Consider the following 20,378-nt stretch of genomic DNA (forward strand, 5'->3'; position numbering starts at 1 on the left):
CAAGATTCCATAACATAACTCGTCGTAACACCGCGCTCATATATTATACAACAGTAGGATGTTTTTCATCACCTTAAAACTAAATGCATGACACTCCCGTTAAAATTTTCTCTTGCAATTATATTCTCGTTAGAGTCTTGTTGTTTTTACGCATTTGAAACTAAACCAGCTCCTGAATCATTCATGGTGCATTTATACTTTAGGATTGGTACATTTATACTATACGAATTACCCACAAAATAACACACATGGAAGCTCGTGAGCCGGCAAGATGTGTATGATACAGAACATCCGTGTTATAACGTTTTTCGTTTTCCTGCCCCGCGAGCATAAAGCAAGTCACATTCATTCATGTCCGCTTATGGTTTGTGGGCGACTTTTTTTTACATGACTGACAATTTAGACAGCCCATAAAGTACCATTGGGTAGCCTATATATGTTTAAAATGACCGTGTTAATACAATGCTAATTTTTCTGCACTGTTAGGCTTTTTAGTGTTTATTGTTTGTAAAGAAAGCTTTAAAACAAGATGGGCTATTGGACACCTTCGAAAATTGCTGCATCTGTATTGGGGGCACTCATTAATGGACTCTTTATTCCAACTATGGCTGTAAATGGCTGGATATACAGTGGTATAATCGGCAAGGGACTGTACAATACATGTGGTGGAGGTATTTGCACTGGAACACGTGAGTATACAACAAGTTTCTTACCTGATACAAGACCAACTAGAATATATGGTGTATAAAATTAAAAAATCCGCCAAAAAATGTATTACATATCTCGTAACTCCTAAGCGCGCGCCAGGTGTATGAAACAAAACACCCGTGTTATTAAAACTGTCGTTGTCCCCATCATGATGAAAATTAAGTGTCGCCGTTCATTCATTTATAATAATCACATTTTAATTACAGAATGGGGTCAGATAGCTGGCGAGGACGCAACGCGTATTATGTACATTATAGCTGCAATTGTTCTTGGTCTAAAACTGTTTATCAGCATCGGGTATTGTGTTACAAAGAACCATGCCCCTTTGATGCTTGGATTTGGAATTTGCGAAGTTGCAGCAGGTAAGGGGAATCTCTTGAAAATAGAGACTAAAAAATGTCTATCTTACCCCACCAGACCACCTGCTGTGTTATAACAACTGTAGTATAATTTCCGCCCACAACCTGTTGCTTTCTCTATTAGAGACACTTTCCATGAAATATATGTATTGTAGGATGGGGGAAAATGAGACACTTTTTCATTTTATAGTAAACAATAAAACATTTATAAAATATTAAAACCGTATCCCCACGACCACCATCATAGACCGTTGTTAATTGTTTAAAACACAATCCGGATATTTGGATAGTATGTGCTAAAGGTGTATATACAACACCAATATTACATTCCGAAAAAAATGAAAATATATGCTGTATATGTTCTTGATATATATAATAATATATAAATACGTAAAACATTCTGCAGGTATTATTATGTTTGCTGGATCGATCACGTACGTTCGGACGTTTGCAGAAGCAATCGCGGATAGTAACGGAGGCAGTGCATTTGGTGTTGCCTTTTATCTATCCTGGTTTGCCGCGATCATTTCAATAATAGCTGGATGTTTTAATATTCATGTGTATTCTCAGTGCAAAAATAATTCGGTAAGTTATCTTTTAAGGTTTAATAATAAATTTTGTCCATATTGTAAAAAATGTATTGGATAGTAAAAATGTTGACATTCGACTGTGGGTATGAGGTGTTTAAACCACACCATGTGTGTTTGGTGTATAACTATTGGAGACATGACACGGCAGTGCGCAAGTTTGCCAATATATTTGCACCGTCGTATAAACTACAAATATTTTTCCTAATTTAATAAAGTCATAGATCTTTGATTCTTGTGGTGGGCAGCCAGTGATAAAAAAGACTTACCAAATATTTTCTTAGGTGGGATAATCATATTGGAGTGATAGCGTAACTCACAATATAGTCTACTGTTTATCATATGAGTCATTTATCGAACCGTTTTATTCTTAGATGATCAAATGAAGAAACGCAAATTTAAACAGGGCGTTAACGTATGCTAAATAATTTAGTGACTAATAGGTATAACACTCCACAATAGATAACTGACTTGTGTTATGTGTGCTTGGCACATGTTTGAATTACCGCGGTATTTATAACGGTTCATTGTCCCCCATAAAAGCTCACAACTTTGACTGTTGTGTGTAGCTATAACTGTATTATAAAACCTAAAGCATCTATGTGATTAGGCAGAATAACGTAGCATTACTGGGGTATGATATGTATAGCGTTTTAGCACATATTATCCTGTATTTTATATTTGTGTTTATAACAGTTAACAACTCTCTTGGTTGTAAGAATACAGTTTAGTGCGTCTGTAGATTTTTTTACTACCAAATGAATGAATGAATGAATGTAACTTACTTTATCCTCGCGTGGCTGGAAAACGACAGTCGTTATCACACGGGTTTAACACCTCGTGCCAGCTTACGAGTTACCTTGTATGTTACTTTGTGGGTGAAATAGGATGGTAAAAGCTTGGACCATCTTCCCCCTTCCTGATATTTCGTACCATGGGGTAAGATGGGATATCTTTAACATGTAATATTCCAATATGCTAATCGTGTTTTTAATAATTAACAATGGTCCATGGGAGTTGTGAGAAGACGGTTTATAATTCGTTGTTTACTACCAAATGGGACGAGAAAATAGAATAAAGAGGTGTCGCATTTTCCCCCGCCCTACTATATATATATATATACTTAGTTAAGAATATTAAACAATAAAATTTATTTGCAGAGTGAAGTCAACGTAGAGATTTCGTGGTAAGTTGCGTAAAATATCTATAAAAATCCAAATAGTGGATATATATACTTAGTTAGACCAGGGTTATCCAAGGCCCAGCCATCTCGAAACCAGGGTTGTACATAATACATGTAGGCTACTCTGTTTCGTTCCACACTTTTTTTCCTTGCACTGTAGCACAGTGGTTGGAGCGCTCGCATCTTAAACAATGGATACCGGGTAGCCTACGGTGCTGCTACCTTTGTGGTCACGTGTGTGTACTTAGGAGTCTTGGACGATAGGCCTACACTTCTAACCTAATGGGTGGTCCTGATTAATTCAATATTACCTAAACTACATGTTAAGCCGCGCACTTATATGTTTTTGGTGTAAATAATAACCTCACCAATTACCCTATTCAGATAATACAATAAAAGGTGAAGACGAGTCGGTTCGATGGAGTCGAATAACTGCTTTGAGTAGAACTGTACATTTATTGGGATATAATGTATATCGGAACGTTTTTATAAATATAACCATTGAATTTGAATAGTTTTCTTTATGTTTAGAACTGTACATCCAAAGTTTCAATTTTAGGTCGGTGTAAACTTCATAATTTTGAATGCAAATAAACGGTATTGTTTTTAGCTCAATTTTGTATCTTTAATTTTGTAAATTAATCTTGCAGTAGTTTATACGTTGTACATCCAAACGGATATATGCGACAGCTTTCCGTTTATGACCAAAGGGCGGGAAAGATTGCATAGAATAGAAATAGCATTTCCTAACAATTAATAGGGTGTGCATTGTATTGCGCTTAGCGCAGTCAATATACCAAATCACGTTTCTAATTATATCACATGACTTATTGCTATATAATTGCTGAATTATGACTTGATATGTTAAGTACATTAAAAATATTTAAACTGTTAGCAAATGCACATTCAGGTAATATACGTAAAAGAATCTAAAGATAGTATTACCATTATAGCATTTAACACCTATCAATTTTAAAAATATGTATACGCACTAACGCACAAATGTTATTAACGTTTTAGGGATTAATATAAATGGTTGGATAAAGTAATACCAAACCAACATCTGACAGACTGAGTAGTAAATATTAAATATATTTTACACTAACATTTCAGAGACAAGTTGTTGCGACTGTGAAAAGTGAATATTTAACGATGCACTATTATTTTCAGCATGTAGTTACTATGGTAGTATACTTATGTACAGTATAAGTTTCATAGTTTAATTAGGTCTTTAATTGTGCTTAACAAGTGCAAAAGTATGACGTCCATTATCAAATTTACCCCACTAGCTGGGGCATTGAATGAAGGACCAAACTGTTACCTTCTTCAAGTTGATGAGTTTACTTTTCTGCTTGATTGTGGTTGGTCAGAAGATTTTGATATGGATGTAATAAACAATGTGATGAAACACATTTCTCAAGTTGATGCGATGCTGCTAACATTCCCCGATATCCAACATATTGGTGCACTGCCATATCTGGCTGGAAAAATTGGGCTGAACTGCGCAATTTACGCCACTGTGCCTGTTTATAAAATGGGTCAGATGTTTCTGTATGATTTATACCAATCCCATCATAATATTGAGGATTTTGACAAGTTTACACTTGATGATGTAGACAGTGCATTTGATAAGATAACACAAGTTAAACACAACCAGACAATAACCTTAAAAGACAAAGGGCTTGGGCTGTCAATCACCCCTGTACATGCTGGTCATATGATAGGAGGGACAGCTTGGAAGATAATTAAAGATGATGAAGAGGGAGAGATTGTATACGCCGTTGATTTTAACCATAAAAGAGAACGTCACTTGAACGGATGCTCTCTCTTTGAAAGCAGTGGTGAAACATGGAGTGGAAAACCCCCTCAGTTGATGATAACTGATGGCTATAATGCAATGTATCAGCAAGCAAGGCGTAAACTTCGTGATGAACAGTTGCTGACTAGGATTATTGAGACAATGAGGGGAGATGGGAATGTTTTAATCGCAGTTGATACGGCAGGTCGAGTGCTCGAACTTGCTATTTTGTTAGATCAGTTGTGGAGAGACACACGATCTGGTCTGTGCGCTTATTCCCTTGCCATGATCAACAATGTGACTTACAATGTGGTCGAGTTTGCAAAGTTTATGGTGGAATGGATGAGTGACAAAATAATCAACTCCTTTACTGATCAAAGGAACAACCCTTTCCACTTTAAGCATCTTAAACTTTGCCACAACCTTGGGGACCTGGCACAAGTACCACAGCCGAAATGTGTGCTTGCAAGTACAGCAGATATGGAATGTGGTTTTGCGCGGCAACTGTTTATCAGGTGGGCTGCAGATCCACGCAATACAGTCATTATAACCAGCAGAAGCACAAAAGGAACATTATCAAGGACTCTTGTTGATGACCCAACTGTTTCAAGGCTCAAGTTAGAAATGAAAAAAAGAGTTCCAATTATTGGAGAAGAGCTTGATCAGTATGAGCGCAATCGAGCTGCGAAAAAAGCCACTGAAGTAAAGGTTTTTGAGGAAGAATCCAGCGATGAAAGTGACGCAGAGGAACCTGTCAACACCATTCAGAATCGCCATGATTTCATTGTTCCAAACGAGGTGCCGAAAAAGAGTGGTAGCTTTTTTAAGCAACTAAAGAAAACTTTTCCCATGTATCCATTCATTGAACCTAGGATAAAATGGGATGAATACGGCGAGATAATCAACCCAGATGACTTCAGGATGTCCAACATTATTCAAGTAGATGAGGAAGTAAAGGCGGAAATAATTAAAACAAAGATGGAAGTTGATAAAACAGACTCAAACCCTCTCCAATCTGTGGTGGAAGAAGCTCCTACTAAATGTGTCACTGAAACTGTGTTTATTGAAATGAAATGCACAATTTCTTTCATTGATTTTGAAGGTCGTTCTGATGGAGAATCAATGCTCAAGATAATTCAGCAAATTAAACCTCGCGAAGTCATTGTGGTAAGAGCGGATACTAAGACAACAAAATATTATGCTGAAGCAATTCGTAAAGCACTGACGTCATCAGGAGTTGAAGTGTTCACCCCTGCTGTGAATGAAGTGGTCGATACAACAAAAGAAAGGCATATATACCAAGTTAAGTTAAAAGACTCTTTAGTTGGAACCCTAAGATTCTCTAACGCACGAGATTCAGAAATTTGTTGGATTGATGCTAAGGTCGACTGTTCGGAAAATGTAAATGATTCTTCTAAAGTTTTGACTGATTCACAAATACGAGAAGCAAAGGAAATTGCTGATAAAGAAGAATTTACTATGGACCATGATGGTGAGGATATTATTGCCTCACAAAAGAGTTCTAATGCTATAAATACTCAAGTAGCAAATATCATACCATCTTTGGAGCCTTTGAGCATTGAAGATACTCCTGGACACCAAACTTGTTTCATTAATGAGCTACGGTTGTCAGATTTCAAGCAAGTATTAACTAAAGAAGGATATCAGGCAGAATTCATTGGTGGTGTGTTGGTGTGCAACAACATGTTAGCAATCAGGAGAAACCAACAAGGACACATTGACTTGGAGGGGACACTCACTGAGGAATATTACGCAATACGTGATTTACTCTATCAACAATACGCTGTGGTGTAAAATTGTGAACCTATAGTTCATATAGTTCAAAGTGCTGCCTTGTTATTTGGTTTCGTGCATTGATAATGAATTATTCAAATACTTTTTCAGCCAGTAATAAAGTTTCCTTGAATATTTTGCCAACCAGTTTAAATCTATTCAGTGGTGCTTTGCAGTGATGGGTATGTTTTTTTCTACTTAATTTTTAACCTATTCCAAGTTAACTTTAAGGCAACACTACTGAATAAGTGCTTACACTATTACCACAAAAATTCACATTTAATTAGAATTTTTTTTCTAAAACATTTTGTATGAATTTCAGAGTATTTTAATGAATCGAATAGTATTTTTATATCTTCTTATATTCAGTTTGCTTCTACTGCATCTGGTTAACGGGCAGGGTAAGTTTTTGTTGCAATGTTGTACATTTTATGTGTATATTATATTATTATTGTTATTGTTTACGCTTTTCGTTTTTGGTCAAACCAAACAAACCTCTTCTTTAAAGTAAGAGACACATTTGTGTTTTACAAGTCCCCTAAATGAAATGTTTGTTTTTGTATTAAATGTACCAAACAATCTGTGTTTTTTTATAGTAATAAAGAAAATTTATGTTTTCTTTATGATAATAATGAAAATCCATGTTTTTACTCTGATAAATGTTTTCTCGCTGCAGTGGAGAACTGTGGAGCAAGAGATTTGAGCCTTCTTGAGCCAGGAAGAACATGCAAGAAAGCTTGCATTGCACATGCAAATTGCACAGGGCCCAGTAAAGATTGTTGGTGTGATGGATCATGTGGATTGTCTTGCTTTAATAAAGGTAAGTAAACGGCTAAACGCTTCACTCTCACCTTAAAAATCTGTGTCACAGAAGTGGCTTCGTGCCACTCAAAATTCATGGCACATAAAACTGGTATCTAATGACAATCTACCTATTAGTGACTTTTTAGGTTACATGGAAATGATGGAATGATATACCATGTTTTGAACCTCAGTTTTAAATAAAAACCAAGTTTTACTAGGCCTGTACAAACAAGCAGAAAAAAATTTAAGCAAACGCATATTGCGCCCTGAATATTCTCCCATGCATAGATCTGTAAACATTTTATATCCTTGTTTTCATTGTATGGTTTATCGAACTATCATTGCCTACATTTTTTAAAGTTTAACATTATATAAAAAAACCTTTTGATATTTTTAGCCGCAACTTGTGACCTGCCACCTGAGATACCTAATGTAAACCGCAGAGTAGAAGGGACAGCTTATAATGAATTCATAACGTGAGTGCCTTTAAAACTTGTAGTATAATAATATTACTCTGGAAGTATCACAAAGTTGCATATGTAGTAACTTGTAAAATCATGTCTAAACATGTAAAATCATGTCACCTCTTTAATTTGCTAGAAAATAAACAATATAAAGATGAATGAAGTTCCAACAATATTGTAAACATTTTATTTTTAAGTTGTATCAGAACATTACTAAAGAAAAATAGTATGCGATTGGATATTGTTTGAGAATTAATATACAGCTAATATTTAGCTTTAAATAAGGTTTTGCCGTGGCAATGTGGTTTATTATACTAATGCTCTGTTAAGCTTTAAAAACAAGAATAACAAAGCTGTTTTCTTTTAACTTCTGTATTAATATAAATTCAACATTTGTTAATCAATCCAAATGATGTTCTGTGGATAAGTAACTAATATATTGGTTTGTGGTTTAGGTTAACTTGTGCTGACGGCTATGTTAAATTGAATGGATCTGACAGTCGTTCTTGCCGCTCAGATAGGAAATGGTCGGGCACTCAACTACATTGCCAACGTGAGTTGTCTTTGTATATTAATCAATATTGTTGATAGAGTTGCCCGGCTTAAAATTTGTTTGCTTTGGCTTTATCCAGTGGTATATTTTAAACTTTTGTTAACATTTTCTGGGGTACCCTTATTTGTAACCATCAGTTGTAATTCAGGGTTCGGAACCTTTATACTTAAGCAAGCCATCAAAACTACATATAATTAATTGTATTCTGTGAGTCAGTGAGTGCCATTTCACAGAAACCCTTGATTCACTGAAATATCTTGGTAAATAAGTTTAAGCGATAAAAACAGTGGTTACCATTTCCCAGTATGATTGTTGCAAATCGATTGTTTTGTGCAGAAAAACGTTTCATTCGCAACTATTGTGCTAAGAAATGCGAACTAAGATATATCTGCAACCCAACACAGTTTCAATATGTGCAGTAGCTTTGTTAAAAAGCAATTAATAATGACTTTTCTTTATACCAGGTGCTTGTCCTCCTGGCCCAAATACACGGAATGCTACTCCCACAACTTTTGAAACTGGATATTTAGTTGGACATCAACTGCCTTATGCTTGCAGTATAGGTGGGTGCTGTTTTCTGTTCTAATCGAAGGGTGGGTATGTGGGACCCTATGACGAGTCACATCAGGCCATCAGGGGACCTGAGATTGATACCAGTGTCAGTGTTGGTCCATTATAATCTGTATTCAAGTGTGTTGTGTGGCTTATATAAATTTTTGTAACAACCACTGACTTTATCTAGTACTTCTGTACTTGCACAAGAACAAGAGTCAACCATTTAGAATATAGGAACCTATTGTGGCTTTAAAAGACACTTCTTCTTTATAATATATATTTTTGTGAATATTGTCATAATGTTTACCTTTAAATGGACTGTATTCAGGTATATTATATTGTCTTATACTATTTCACTTTTAAATACCTTTACAAACAGTTAATGCATATTGTTTATAATTTGAGATTCTTGATTTCTGTAAACCATTCTATGACAGGTTATACACCAGTTGATCCAGGAGTAATTCTCCAACTAACATGTCTGGCTAATTTCTCTTGGTCTCAACCACAGTTTCAATGTTTAATTGGTAGATGTTCCGAACTACAGAATAGCACCTCAACACAGATTACTTTACCCTCAAGGGAATACGGTGTTCGTGCAAGATATATTTGTAACACAGGTAAGTAATTACAGCATATCCTTCACACTTCATTTCGCATTAAAAAAAAGTTTAAACAAGTGACACAGGTTTGATTAATATCATTGTTGATTCAACAGTTTTTTGAAGTTGAATATTAAAACCTAATTTGTAATTTTATAACTGAAACACTAAGTTTTGGTATGAACAATGAACATTGAACTCTTTTAATAAAAGTGTGTTGAAACCTATGCTATCTGAAGTAATGGCGACCCTAATCTGTAAGTAAGGTAATAAAGCCACTTTAACAATTGCATGTGATTTGTTTTGCTGAGGCACTCAATAAAGTTAGGGGAATTTATCACAAGAATATCCTTATAGAATATCATATAAAAAAAAGAATATCATATAAATATGGACTATCCACATGATAAAACATTGGACCTTAATTTTATAACTTTATAGAATGTCCTAATTAAATTTTTGTTTTTTATCGATTTTTTCAAATTGTAAAGTAGTAGAAACCTTATAAATAGGTTATCAGCCACAAAACACTGTTCGTACGAGGTTATGCGATCAAAATGCAGCTGGACAATTTGTTTGGGACGCTGAACCACAATGCACAAGTAAGATATCTGTTTATATTTTACATTAATTAGTTAAAGGACTGTAGGAGCAAATAGTTATAAGCTTACTTTTATTATTAGCTATACAGTGTAGCCTATACTACATTTACAAGCTTAGTTAACCTTAGAATTATAGGTGCCTATCTTTTATAAAACCAGGGTGCTTTTTAGGAAAAATGTCACCATTTAACCTGTTACTGTTACTGTGTGCCCAGGTTATTCATATAGCCATAGCATATTATAATTGATCCCAGTGAATGCATGCATATTTTGATAATAATAACAAAATCTTAAACATAGTTGCTAAGTAGTAAAAGTGTAATAAACCAGTTAAACAAAATGTGCAGTTTTAATTTTTATCACAAAGTAAGCATTACAGTGACTTGGTGACTAAAATACTTACAACATGTCATGTTTCTGTTTGTTTTGTGGCTCTATTTTAGGATAAAAGTGTGGATTTAGTCAAAAATGGTGTGACTTGTGTATAACGTGTAATATTCAAAAATACCTAACACATAGATTGTGATGTCATAAGAAAGTGTTGCGTAAACTGATTCATTGTCACACACTCAATTGTTACATGCAACATGAATTGTCAGGTGGTTTCACTTCCTCTTGCCGTCTCGCAGATGATTTAATCTCGTTTATGACTTATGACATCATACACAATATTCTTTGCCTCACAACAAAATAAATCTACATCACATAGGTGCCAAACCTAAAGTAGGCAGGCCTATCCTTGAGTTGTTGACACTGTATTAATCAGTTAAAATAACAACCAATAAAGGCAATAAGTTAGATATGTTTAATAGAAAAAAGCATTTATCCTTGCCTCCCCTGCATTTTAAAATTTTTAACACAATGATCTACACTTCATAAGTGACTGCCAAGGGATAAGAGGTCTTCTTGTAAAAATACATCACTACAAAATTTCCTAATTTTACCTGAGTTTAGTTTAATCTAATATTTTTGAATATAAATAATCACCAAAATTATTTTTACATGCAACTTATAATCCGAATATCACTCTCTTTTTTCACAAGTGGGCGCTCATTTTTTTTTTATTATTTTCTGGGGACTTTTAAAAAACGTCGTTTTTGTGACATATAAAACGTGTATTGGTATGGTATTTCAATATTTTATAAAAAATCGTTTACTAACAGTTAGTTTTACAGTTTACACACATAAAACTTAAACCCCCAACCCCCCCTGTGCGGGACTCAAACCCAGTAAGAACGAAACAAAGAGGTTAAAAGCAGCATGCTAACCGTTACACCACAGAGCCGACCATAGCAAACAGTACGAAAGAGCGTATACAACCTACCTAATTTGGGAAAGATGTTTTTACTAGTGTTTTATATGTTTATAAAGGTATTTTCAGTATTTAAGTAATTTGTTTTACACTTATTACCAATTTAAAGTCTTTCTTTGTGTATTTTTTCAAAATTTTAAACTTAATAAGAGCGCCCACTTGTGAAAAGAAGAGAGTGATATTCGGATAATAAGTCGCAACTATTATTTTTAGTCGTTACATGCAATACACCTACGGCGCCGACAAATGGGAGGGTGGACAAAAGGAGTGCTCAGCCGTACAACACTGTTGCTACATATACATGTAATGCTGGATATAAACTTGCTGACGTTACGTCAAGTACTCGGACATGTGGTGCAGATGGGCAGTGGGGAGAGACACCAGTATGCATTGGTAATGTTGATATTTAATATTTTATAAGTTAGTTTACTGTAATAAGATTTCTTTCTGTCCCAAATCCAAGGTCCCATGGTGGGCCACACTGCAGGACCTCATACACAAAATATTTTTTTATCTTTTGTTTGCTTTAACTTTTGTTTATTTGTACAAAATATTGAGTGATCTTAGGACATTTTTGATCAACATAAAATACATTCAACCCACTGATTAGAGTCTAGACCATGTACAATATATATACCATACACATAGATTATATATATATACTTAAAATCACTACAATGAATTTGTCTTTATATTCACCCATATACTCCCACAGTAAGTCAAGATTGTGAGTTTGAAATACCAGCAAGAAGAACATGCAGTTACACCAATGTTGGCTGGGTACGGGAGGGTAGTGGTAGTGGGACCTATAATGGAATACCAGGTATGTAGTTTAGTCCAAACTTATGATTGTTACCATAAAATCTTTGTCTTGAAATTTGCTGCTGTAAAAGTTGCCTTTTTCAATCAGTTATATTTAATTATGCTTCATAATTTATACAAGTTGGTATTAACAATGTTTTTTTTATCTGTTTTGCTCAGCAAGGGTGTTATTTAGACCAAATCACAAGTTATTACTTGTCTAACATTGCAGTTTCATCACTCTACCCTATTTATGTGTATTGTGTACCCAAACTTTTTACATAGGGTATAATAACCTATTCCAGTACCCACACATATCCATTAAGGCACCTTTGTAAATTTCATATTCAATTCAGGAAGTTTCATGAAAGCTACTGGAACCGCCACTCTTAGCTCAGCTCCAATATCTAGCAGTGTTTGCCTTAACTTCCATTATAGGGTTGTCTCACAAGCAGCTGGGACAACATTTTCAGTGACGTCTAGTACTGGAGCGTACGTAAACAATAATATTTATAATTTAATGAATGCAGGTCACTTTTTTATCCTCGTGTGGCAAGGTATTTAATTGGGTAAGGAGGATCTGGGATTTGGCCAGATTTGGCCCATTATCCCAAACCCAGTTTTGGCAGGGTAACTGCAGAAGTTATAACACAGTGTTTTATTCCACTTCTGTTTCTAGACATACTTTATCTAAAGGTTGATCTTTCGGCACAACAAATTTAAATGTACATTTCAATTAAAATTACTAAATTTTAATTTCATAATCTGATTTTACTAGCATTAACTGATTTGTTTTCACTCATAGTAGCTATCTATTTCCAATTCTAGAGGCATGCGCGCTAACCAACTGTGCTACATGCTGGACAAATATTTCATTGGCATTTCTAAATTAGGGGTTTATAAAAAAGTCTGGTCTAAATCCTAGATCCTGGAACAAGTACATGTAGAGTAGGATCACTAATAGTAAATATACATTTAGATCATTATGGGATGCTATCTTGAGTAACTCTGCATGGACAAGCATTAGAGTTCGTGTGAATATTGCTGCTGTTCGATTCATATTTAAAGTGCAATCATTAGCTGGTGTTAATATTCAGCTCGATGGAGTGAAACTGCTGCCCTTGGATTCGTGTAAGTGTTTTGTAACTATATGTTTCCTGGTTCAAGTCTCACTGAGGTTGAGAACGTATTTGATCAGGTTAAAGTCTTTACAGGTTTTTTCAAATTAAAAAATTATTCATTTTTAAGTTCTTTATTAATTAGGATGTAGTGTTTGTAGGAAGCGTTATAATTAAATGGTAAAACATGTTTTCTTTCTAAAAGAATTTGTTTACCTGTTTATGAGCATTGATAGTCTTTATACACTGGTTTTCTGTTTCATACACCCCGTGCCTGCTTACGAGTTACCACATATGTAACTTTGTGTGTGATTGCTTTGAAACATTTTCAACATACTTTAATAAAATCAAAGGCCCTGGTGTTGCAACAACAACAGCAACAACTGAATCTCCAACAACTCAAGCCACAACAACAACAAGTTCAAGAACACCACTGGCCACAACAACAACAGCACCAGCAATAGTAACCACTCCTAAACCAGGTACGCAGTTAACAAATTGTGCTCAGTTTTTGACAGTAAATTTACAATAACAGTAAAAAAAAACTTAAAGAATAAATTAGATAAATTAAAGTATTGCATTTATACCTTTGTTTTGTTTTTTTTACCCAAATTTAATTCAACTAATGACACTGCATGCGTTTAATATAAAATGTTAGTTTATAATTTTTATTGCAATTACCTGTGAGGCAATATTTAAAAAAAATTAAAATGGCAAGTAATTGCACTATTGCAGTATAATAAATTTGCTATTTGCTTTTATATGTTTAATCCTTTGGGGATGTGGCAATATCCTATATTTTTATTTTTAGTGTTAATCTAATAAATTCACATGCTAATTTTAAATAATCAAAGTTGATCAGTACAAAACTTTTCTGCAATATTTTTGGTGACAACACCCTTTAGTTAAAAAAAAAGTGAAGTAGAGCTATGTTTAGGCCCTAAACACATCTCTATTTGACTTTTTTTAATAGACTACACAAAAAATAAATAGCTACAAATTTGTGTGACAATTATTCTTCAATAAAACTTAAAAACATCAGTAAAATAACTGTCAGCATTATTTAGAGAAAGTTCTTAATTAAAACTATCACGAAAAGAAACATTTAATTTAAAAATAATTTGAACAGGTATAACTATTTTAAAAACAAACCACTATAAAACTGTAAAACATAAAACAAACAACAAATTAAGTAAAAAAATATCCCTAAGAGACACTTTGTATCATAATCATCATACGTAAAAAAACTTTTTTTTTTAAAACAGGGTTTTGCGGATATTGGTTGGTCAGAAAGTTGTTTTGTTGAGCTTGTTAAAGCAATATTTAAATCTACCAAACGTGTTTTCTTGCGGCTTATTGAACAATATTTTTCCTTTTAAACAAAACCAATCCTGTGAGTTAAAACTGACTGTAGCTAAACTTATAATACTCGAACCCATGTTTTAGAAAACAATTTGCCCATTTCGTCCCCAAAGGGTTAATTTCAAACAGCAATCCTATTTGCTTGTTGCATGTAAAGAGTTTTTCTTACATTGTTGCATGTAATAAGTTTTTCTTACACTTTTGATTAGAGTTTGTTTTGTTTTTGCAACTAAAATTAGAGTAATAGAGTTTGTATGTTTAAAATAAATTGAACGCTTGGTAGAACTTAACATATTTGCTCTGTGTGTTTAAAACTGTTTTTCAAAATATATTTCAAATATGTTTCACTATGAAAAATGCAAATCCGTACTTTTGCTGCGTAACCATACTGCCACTGTTAATGCAGCCAGAATTTAAATTTTATAGTCTGTTGTATTACAACTATGCATCATCTATATTTTCCTGTTTTGGGGTCCAACTTCAATCCAATGACCTTGGGTTGCCTATTTCATCTCAGTTACACTTTAAATAAAATCCCATATAGTATGCAGCCATTCTTGATCATCACTCTGTAGTGTAAGCTTTGGTTGGGGGTTCATTTTCTGCGACTTAATTGGTTTACTATTTGGACATGCGTCTTATAGCATTGGGTTGTCACGGAAGCGTAACAGAGCGATTTGATTAATTAAAATATGGATGGCTGGGTACTAGTTCCTACTTTAAAAACTTGCCACCCCGAAAATCTAAATTGTTAAACCTAAATTTTTTCAAAGGCCCAACCACTACTGAAGTAGTAACAACTACTACTAAAGTAATGGTAGTGAGTAACATTAATCCACGATTACCAAATAATGGTTCACAACAACAAACCACCCTTAAACCAGTGGTTACCACTCACCAAACTCACAGTAAGTCAAGTGTTTAGTTATTTTCAGTTTCCTTTGTTTTTCAGTTTTAGTTTATAATTTATTTGAAGCAAGCAAAAAATTAACACTTTACAGCCGCAAATGCTGATTGCTTTTTAGTGTTGTTTAAGATTTAAGAATACCATTTTTATTGTTAAGACGCTTTGGCTCATCTGGTGTAAAATTATTATTTTTATTCCAAAGTTCTGTTTGTTATTTAGCAAGACATCATTAGGGTATTTTTATACCAGAGGAGTTCAAAACGTTCACATACTATATTGCATTATGCCTGGTAGCAGAAAGAGGAGTATATTTAGTTGTTTAGGTTAATAGTTGAGTTTATGTTCTTCCCAGTTATTCAAGGTAAGGCAATTGAAGGAAGAAATCTTAGAGAGGAAAATGTTCCAGAAAGTAAGTTACTTTATTCCTTGGCATTCAGGCCATAGGATATACTAGACAGTGAGTTTGAAGTGTATTGAGTATTTGAACTATTAGCTGAGGTATGTGACAGTAAGGTAATATCTAAATTACAAAGTGATTTGCAGCTATACTTAGTTATAACTAATGAATATTCTATTTTAAACTTTGGTTAAGGGTAATTTTTTTCCTACTAGGATAGTGCTTGAAGGTGCGTCTTTTAAAAATACTATGTAAACAAACTTAACAAAGCAAGTAATTTAATTTAAAAAAAGGGAGTGGGGGCTGCATACCAGTCTGTGTTTTAAAAAATTGCAGAATGTGAAGTGAGGGACTGGGGTTTGTGGATGGAGGAAACCGTTGCATGTATTGTATGTTACATTTTGTGCTCGCAGTTGGCTGAAAATGTTTGGTTTAATTTTTCATCTTCTTTACTTCATAAATAATTTTTCATTTTCGTTTAAGTTTTGCTTTTGTTTCTTCTTAACAAATTCCAATTATTTATTCTATAATTGCTTAGTGGTAAAATGAATGTTAGAAATCACAGAATGCAGCGCCTGTTTAGTAGCGCGTGTTGATTACTTGAAATCGCATGGTTTTATTTTCTTTAACCTGGTATGGCAAAAAGGTGGACATGTATCTTGTGTTTTGGTAGCTGACCATTTAAAATGGTTCCTCATTTCGTTGGGAAGTGGGTTTGTGGTTCCCATCGTTGGGTTTCTGTTGCTTCTGCTCGTACTTTACTGCACACCTGGAAAGGAAAGTTCAAACAAAGATGTTTTGTTCAATGAAGAATTAAAGACCTTTAATATTAATGTTGATACTCCCACGATGGTTGGGGCGAATGATGTCATAAAAGATGATGATGTCACGAACAATGATGATGTGACTTCTCCACCTAGTGTCTCAATTGCCTGAGATAAAACCTTTTTAAATTTTCGTTCGAATTTTTCTTAATTTTTTATTCCAATTTTATTTTTGCAAAGTTTTATTACTGCTGCTCTGTGTGCATGAGCTTAATTTACTAATTTGCTGCAATGTTATTTCTTTTATTCATGCGATATCATAGGTTGGAGGACATGGCTGGGAGTTGGACTTGGTGTAGCAGCATTTGTAGGCTTGGTTGCTGGAGTTGGGGTGGCTGTTTCCAGGTTCTGTGCAAACAAAAAAGGCCCAGCAAACTTGTAGGGAAGGAAGCTGAATTTCCAGGCACCCAACAAAACAGTTAAAATTCAAATATTTTAATATTTTGAATGATCATTCTGCTAGGCCTTTTTTCTATTGCTGCTAAAGTTAGAATGTTCACTATCACAGTTTGTTTAGCTGTGCTAAAATGCAGTATTTTCTAAAAATGCTGCAAACAGATATTGTTTTTCTGCATCATGTCAAGGCTTTTTGCCTTTCAGCTTGCTTGCTGTTATAAGCCTTTATTTTATCACTTTATTTGCATTTTGGCTTGCTGTTGGCATGTGTGAATGAGATGTTATGCTGGTGTGGTATGTAGCATGTTGGTGTGTAACATTATATGAAGTATGTATATGTCAGTGTATGGAATGGAATATATGTGTTAAATGATAGCTTGTAGAATTCACTGTCCAAATTATTGCTTTGCTATCATTATAACTTACAAACAATTACAGTGATAAATTATCTAAAAACATTGAAACTCCAGTTTAAAAAAACCTTTAAGATTGTTCGTAAAATTAATTTTAGGATCACAAAATCGGCCATTTATGTATTTATTCATTTAGTAACTTATGTATTTCAACCGTCCCCACCCTTAGGCATTATCACTACAATTGAGTCTCGTAAAAGTACAGCTGGATCATCAGTAAGAAACACCCCATATATCATAACATTGTATGTAGCCCTTCTGACAACTTTGTTTCATGTTTTCATCTGAATGTCAGATCACCTTTGCAAGAATAGCTGTTTGTGGCTAAACTGTGAAGGCATTTTATTTAAGCAATCTGATAGTTTGCGTAAATTCTATTTATATTTTGCATTTGCTTATGTCCATTGGTTCGTACAGCTATTTTCTTTAATTAAAAACACATGCTAAAACATAGCTATACAGTTTTGCCACTTTTTAATTTTAGCAATGTAATTCTCACTGAAATGGCTTTCTGAGTTACCAGTATCTGGGCTTTTTAATAACTCTTGAACAATTTTAACAACCCAACCCTGCCAATTATATACTATGGTCACTTTGTTTAACTTAAATAAACAGAAAATATTCGCAATTCAAGAACATTCTACGCTATTGTGACTTGCCATAGGCCACCTATATAGAATGCAGTAGAATACTTTATAAAATTACCACAGTTTAATTTCTATAATACTATATAAAGTATACAATTTTTAACAAATTTGTGTCTTGTTTATAAATAATCATATGCGTACTATTCACATGTATTATAGTTACACTACCAATTTTTTTGTGTTTTTAAATTTTATCTAACTTGAATACCTTGTCTCCAATAATGGACACTAAGAAACATTTTTTTGTGTGTTTTATTAGGATCGTAGTACTATAAGTTATAAATTTATTTGTGCTGTATATACATAAACGAACATTGGTACCAGAACAGTGTAATAGCTTCCAGTTTTAACCTTACAAGTGTTGATAAAATCTTGTTTTGCGATTTACTTTTTTCCCCGGTTAGGACCGAAAAAAGTTGTATTTAAAAGATAAAAAATTGTACTGAACAAAGTTCAAAATAATAAGATAAAATATTCTGTTTTTTTGCCACTTGTACTTCTTTGCAGTATATTTGTATGCTTATTATATGTGTGCCTGTTACTATTTTAAACAGAGTGTCCCATTATTTTAGAGCACTAAATATAAAAAGTTTTGGAGAATTAATTATAAGCGTATGGCTTTGTACTAAGTCCAATTTATTTTTCCTTAAAAATTTGATTAAATTTAAAAAAACATTTTTTTTCCAAATCTTGTTTTTACAAATATCTTAAAATTTCTAGAACACCTGCATATTGTTACATGTATTTGTTTTGTGATTTATATATACACCAGGGTAACTGTGTTAAAATGTGTTATGTTAAATAAAAACCAACTTGGATAAAATGTATTTAATGTTGTTTTATTTGGTTTCTGCCAGTATAATATAATTCTCTAATTTTGTTTTAAACAAAGAACAAAGCTCTTTTAGAGTTGTGAAGATATGGCTATATAATTCTATAAATATTGTTTGTTTACTACCAAATAGGACGGTAAAAGAATGAAAACGTGATCCATCATACCCTAACCCCAATCTAACATATGTTTAATGCTAAACTGTGTTATTTTGCGAGTATATATTTATATTAATCCAACTGGTATTAAAAGTATGAATATGCGTCACGCAGAGTTAAAATATATATTGCTGGTGTCGCGGAAATTTGGTACCCAAGAAATCTGGTTCCCATCGGCTACTGCGCATGCGCAGACACAATGCATTTTTATCAGAAATCTAAAAATCTGGTTCCCAGAAGTTAACTTGAATACATGTAGACATGTTTTTAGATAGTTTATTCTATTTAATGTAAAAATGAAGGTTTGTCGCCCTTATTTGTTGTCGATGACGTGATATGGGCAGTAGTCATTGGTCATACGGTATTATGTATAATTTATGTTAAAATACAGCATACATTTTTGTTAAGAAGATAAATCTTTAAAAAGAATTAGAGTATAAAATACTTCGCATCTAACAACTGGTATTTTTAGTCGCAACCAGCATAGTTTTGAATTCCTTATAAAACAGTTTTTTCTGGCCTATGGGAACCAGATTTCTTGGGAACCAGATTTCCGCGACACTGGTTCTAACCAATGTCATAGCTCCATGGTTGGATGGCCGCTTATTAAACCAGGGAATCTCGTTTCGTGGCTCAGCAGGAGTTGTCAAATTTGTCAGTCAAAAATAAAACACAGAAAAACGACCACCCACCAAGTTGCTTATGCCTATGCAGTGACTCTACTAAGCGATACGAAGTATGTGAAATAGAACACCCGTGTTTTATTGATTGTATCTGCCCTGCCACGTCAGGCTAAATAAGTTATAGTGAGCTTGGGTAAGATAAAACCTGTTTTCATTCACTTTTCTCGTCCCATTTGGTGGTAAACCACCAATAGTTACAGAATTATTTAGTGGTAGCCCCGCGACTATAATAGCGTTGTTAATTTAAACACGATTTATAAAGTGTCCCACCTCACCCCACAGTGTACTATACTTATAAACTGTACTATACGTCATTTGTAACGACTATGTTTCTAATAGGCCATGGTTATTTATTGTTGCTCACCACGAGTAATTAAGTGAAGGCAATTAACGGGTAAATGAGTGATTTATTTATTCAAATAGTCAGATTTATGTTAGACTTCGGCCCACTATTATTTTGTATTGTTTTCTATGCATTTTTGCGCTGAGCGTATTTCGCCGCCTGCTGTACGCATTTTC

The 20,378-nt window shown here is 33.8% G+C and overlaps 3 protein-coding genes across 11 annotated transcripts; all 3 read left to right on the top strand.

Annotated features, from left to right (window-relative positions):
* The first annotated feature begins 453 nt into the window (after positions 1-453).
* On the top strand, positions 454-3,452 carry LOC149734029 (epithelial membrane protein 3-like). The gene is made up of 5 exons (XM_089880437.1): positions 454-689; positions 915-1,070; positions 1,474-1,652; positions 2,815-2,840; positions 3,222-3,452. Coding segments are annotated over exons 1-5 (522 nt in total). The 5' UTR covers positions 454-529; the 3' UTR covers positions 3,223-3,452.
* Positions 3,453-3,802: 350 nt separating this feature from the next.
* Positions 3,803-6,752, top strand: LOC149734030 (cleavage and polyadenylation specificity factor subunit 2-like). Its single transcript, XM_089880402.1, has one exon. The coding sequence runs from the start codon at positions 4,096-4,098 to the stop codon at positions 6,448-6,450; it is 2,355 nt and encodes a 784-aa protein (XP_089736528.1). The 5' UTR covers positions 3,803-4,095; the 3' UTR covers positions 6,451-6,752.
* Positions 6,688-19,013, top strand: LOC149734031 (protein lev-9-like). 9 transcript variants are annotated; one of them, XM_089880411.1, is made up of 15 exons: positions 6,688-6,830; positions 7,106-7,249; positions 7,631-7,709; positions 8,153-8,250; positions 8,715-8,813; positions 9,243-9,425; positions 9,920-10,009; positions 11,535-11,714; positions 12,037-12,144; positions 12,479-12,614; positions 13,102-13,253; positions 13,594-13,722; positions 15,376-15,510; positions 16,994-17,148; positions 17,709-19,013. In XM_089880411.1, the coding sequence occupies exons 1-14, from the start codon at positions 6,761-6,763 to the stop codon at positions 17,110-17,112; spliced, it is 1,722 nt and encodes a 573-aa protein (XP_089736537.1). In that variant the 5' UTR covers positions 6,688-6,760; the 3' UTR covers positions 17,113-17,148; positions 17,709-19,013. The 9 variants fall into 9 exon arrangements, with proteins under 9 accessions (XP_089736537.1, XP_089736533.1, XP_089736535.1 ...); XM_089880407.1 differs by having other exon boundaries at positions 16,580-19,013; XM_089880409.1 differs by having other exon boundaries at positions 16,994-19,013.
* Positions 19,014-20,378: the final 1,365 nt, after the last annotated feature.

The sequence above is a fragment of the Ciona robusta genome, chromosome 7 (assembly GCF_009617815.1).
Source record: "Ciona robusta chromosome 7, ASM961781v2".
In the NCBI taxonomy this organism is placed as follows: Eukaryota; Metazoa; Chordata; class Ascidiacea; order Phlebobranchia; family Cionidae; genus Ciona; species Ciona robusta.